At 41.3% G+C, this 2,207-nt stretch overlaps 1 protein-coding gene across 1 annotated transcript in view; it reads left to right on the forward strand.

Moving 5' to 3' along the window:
* Positions 1 to 2,207, forward strand: part of LOC107720079 (nuclear distribution protein nudE homolog 1-A-like) — an 8,435-nt gene extending 6,228 nt beyond the window's left edge. The window contains exons 5-9 of the mRNA XM_016527685.1: positions 863 to 909; positions 1,097 to 1,300; positions 1,646 to 1,731; positions 1,840 to 1,985; positions 2,102 to 2,207. Coding sequence (XP_016383171.1) covers positions 863 to 909; positions 1,097 to 1,300; positions 1,646 to 1,731; positions 1,840 to 1,985; positions 2,102 to 2,150 — 532 coding nt within the window. The 3' untranslated portion in view covers positions 2,151 to 2,207. The remainder of the gene's footprint in view (positions 1 to 862; positions 910 to 1,096; positions 1,301 to 1,645; positions 1,732 to 1,839; positions 1,986 to 2,101) is intronic.

A 2,207-nucleotide genomic window follows, 5' to 3' on the forward strand; every position in this document is an offset into this window, starting at 1 on the left:
TTCCCCGACATGTCCCCTATTTGGACCTAAAAAAAAAAAAAAATGCGTCCGACCGGGATTTCTTAATCGCCCAAAACGTCCGGGATTCGGCTGTTTTCTTTATCCCACTCCCGCTGAATTTCCGACCATTGCCGCCTGCTCCCGCGATTTTCGTGTCCACTCTTTTAAACATTCTAATATTGTGTATTTTGGCGCATTAGGGAGCCGCTCTCAGGATGCGGTGTATTTACATATTTTTGAATGAGCGTTTGCGCTGTTTACTTTCACTTTCGATTTCGCGATCACACGCACACTGTGTATAGGGAGCACATCTTACAAGATCAGATATTTGTCAATGAGTTCAGGATCTGTTGAGCAGCAAATACTCCAGCATGGTCTTGTCAGTCATCTCTCCTTATTCTCGACCTGTGATCAGTCAAAGCTGACTCCGGTAGCTCTTGTTGGATGCAGGGTTACCAAGTCCGCGTTTTTTTCCACAGAATTGGGCTACTTTTAAACTGTTGCCATGGGTTGATTTTCCCAAGTGGGTTAAAGATGTGACTGACATTTGACTGAAATGCTTGTATTGAAAAATTTTGCATTCTATCTATGATAAAACTTTCATGGACTTCTACATTAACTGTTCCCTCCTGGTGGAATGACCTGCCCAGCTCAATCCAAGCAGCTGAGTCCTTAATATTTTCAAGAAACAGCTGAAAACACATCTCTTTCATCTTCATTTGACCCTCTAACTCTAGCACTCTCTTTTCTAATGCTACTTCTAATTTTATCTGCTTGTTTTTTTTAAATGAAAAAACTTGACCCTCTAACATTTGCACTCTCTATTCTATTTCTATTATAACTACTTGTTTTATTTATAAAGAAAGAATCTTCTAGAATCAGTACAGAGATTAAAAGATGAAGCCAGAGGTACACTCAGTGGAAACCTGTTTGTATATACACTATTCACTCTTATCTAACTGACGAACTTCCATTTTCGTTGATAATTAGTAGTATAATCACCTGATTGGCCAGTCTCAGATGTTTTAACAGATTCAGTGTTTGTGTGCTGATTGTGTTTTCTTCTTCCTCCTCTTTCTCTTTCTCCTCGGGGCAGATTTAAGACAGGAACTGGCTGTTCAGCAGAAACCAGAGCGCAAGTCATCAATCAGCCTTTCTAAAGATGTAGAGAAGCCAGAGGCCACACCCTCCAGACCCTCTTCTGTTGTTACCTCCGCTCTCCCATCTCTCCATGCCACACCCTCCAGACCTCCAGGCTCAGGGAGTGCATTTAACACCCCCTCAGCTTCCTACAGCAGAAGTGAGCACAAACACAGCCACTTAATTCTGTAACTGGCCCAAGGACAGTATCCACTGGTGTGACTAAAGGTTTCCTGCACATTTATTTTCAATGCTGTGCATAACACTTAAGTTACTGCAGTTTAATGATACTAAATCATTTGCTTTCATGCAGAACATTGTATTTTGCATACAAGAATTTTGAGTCAATTAAGTGAAGGGAAGGATTGGTGAAGTGGGGAGAAAGAACAAATTTGAAGGATGTAGAGGAGGAAAAGAACATTTCCCACATCTTCCAGCCTTACATTTCTAAAATTTAAGAGTTTAAATGTTGATTTATTCACTTAATTTTTTCTGTCATGTCCAGTTGAAGGCCTGACTGGAACTCCTCTCACCACATCTGCACGTATATCTGCCCTCAACATCGTTGGAGAACTGTTGAGGAAAGTTGGGGTGAGTCCAGCTTTAACTGTGGATATTACCAAATAATACACACTCTTTCAACTGAGGGGGTCTGTGGTTTTGATAATCATGTTTTATGTCCCTTTTTTCCCTTTTCAGAACCTTGAATCAAAGCTGGCATCATGCAGAGAATTACACGTCCATGAGAAAACACCCAGCCGTGCAGCAATTGGCCAGGGTACCCTGAGCGTTTCACGGGAAGCACCTGAAATCCCATCCAACACGAATGGCTTGTATGATAAGGGGTTAGTCTCACTATTAATTTGAGCACATTTCTATAATCGACCAAAATGATGTAGAATGTACCACCTCTGGCTTGTCCATAATAATTCTTCTCCAAATTTTCTGTTGTGTATTGCAGGATGGTGAAACGGTTGGACTTTGGAACAGGACCCAAGATAATGCTGTGAATAAAGCACTATTCGCTACCAGTGCACAAGCATGTCTTTCGTTCTCACATCATTGGG

This window comes from Sinocyclocheilus rhinocerous, unplaced genomic scaffold, assembly GCF_001515625.1.
Source record: "Sinocyclocheilus rhinocerous isolate Xijiao unplaced genomic scaffold, SAMN03320098_v1.1 scaffold273, whole genome shotgun sequence".
Lineage (NCBI taxonomy): Eukaryota > Metazoa > Chordata > Actinopteri > Cypriniformes > Cyprinidae > Sinocyclocheilus > Sinocyclocheilus rhinocerous.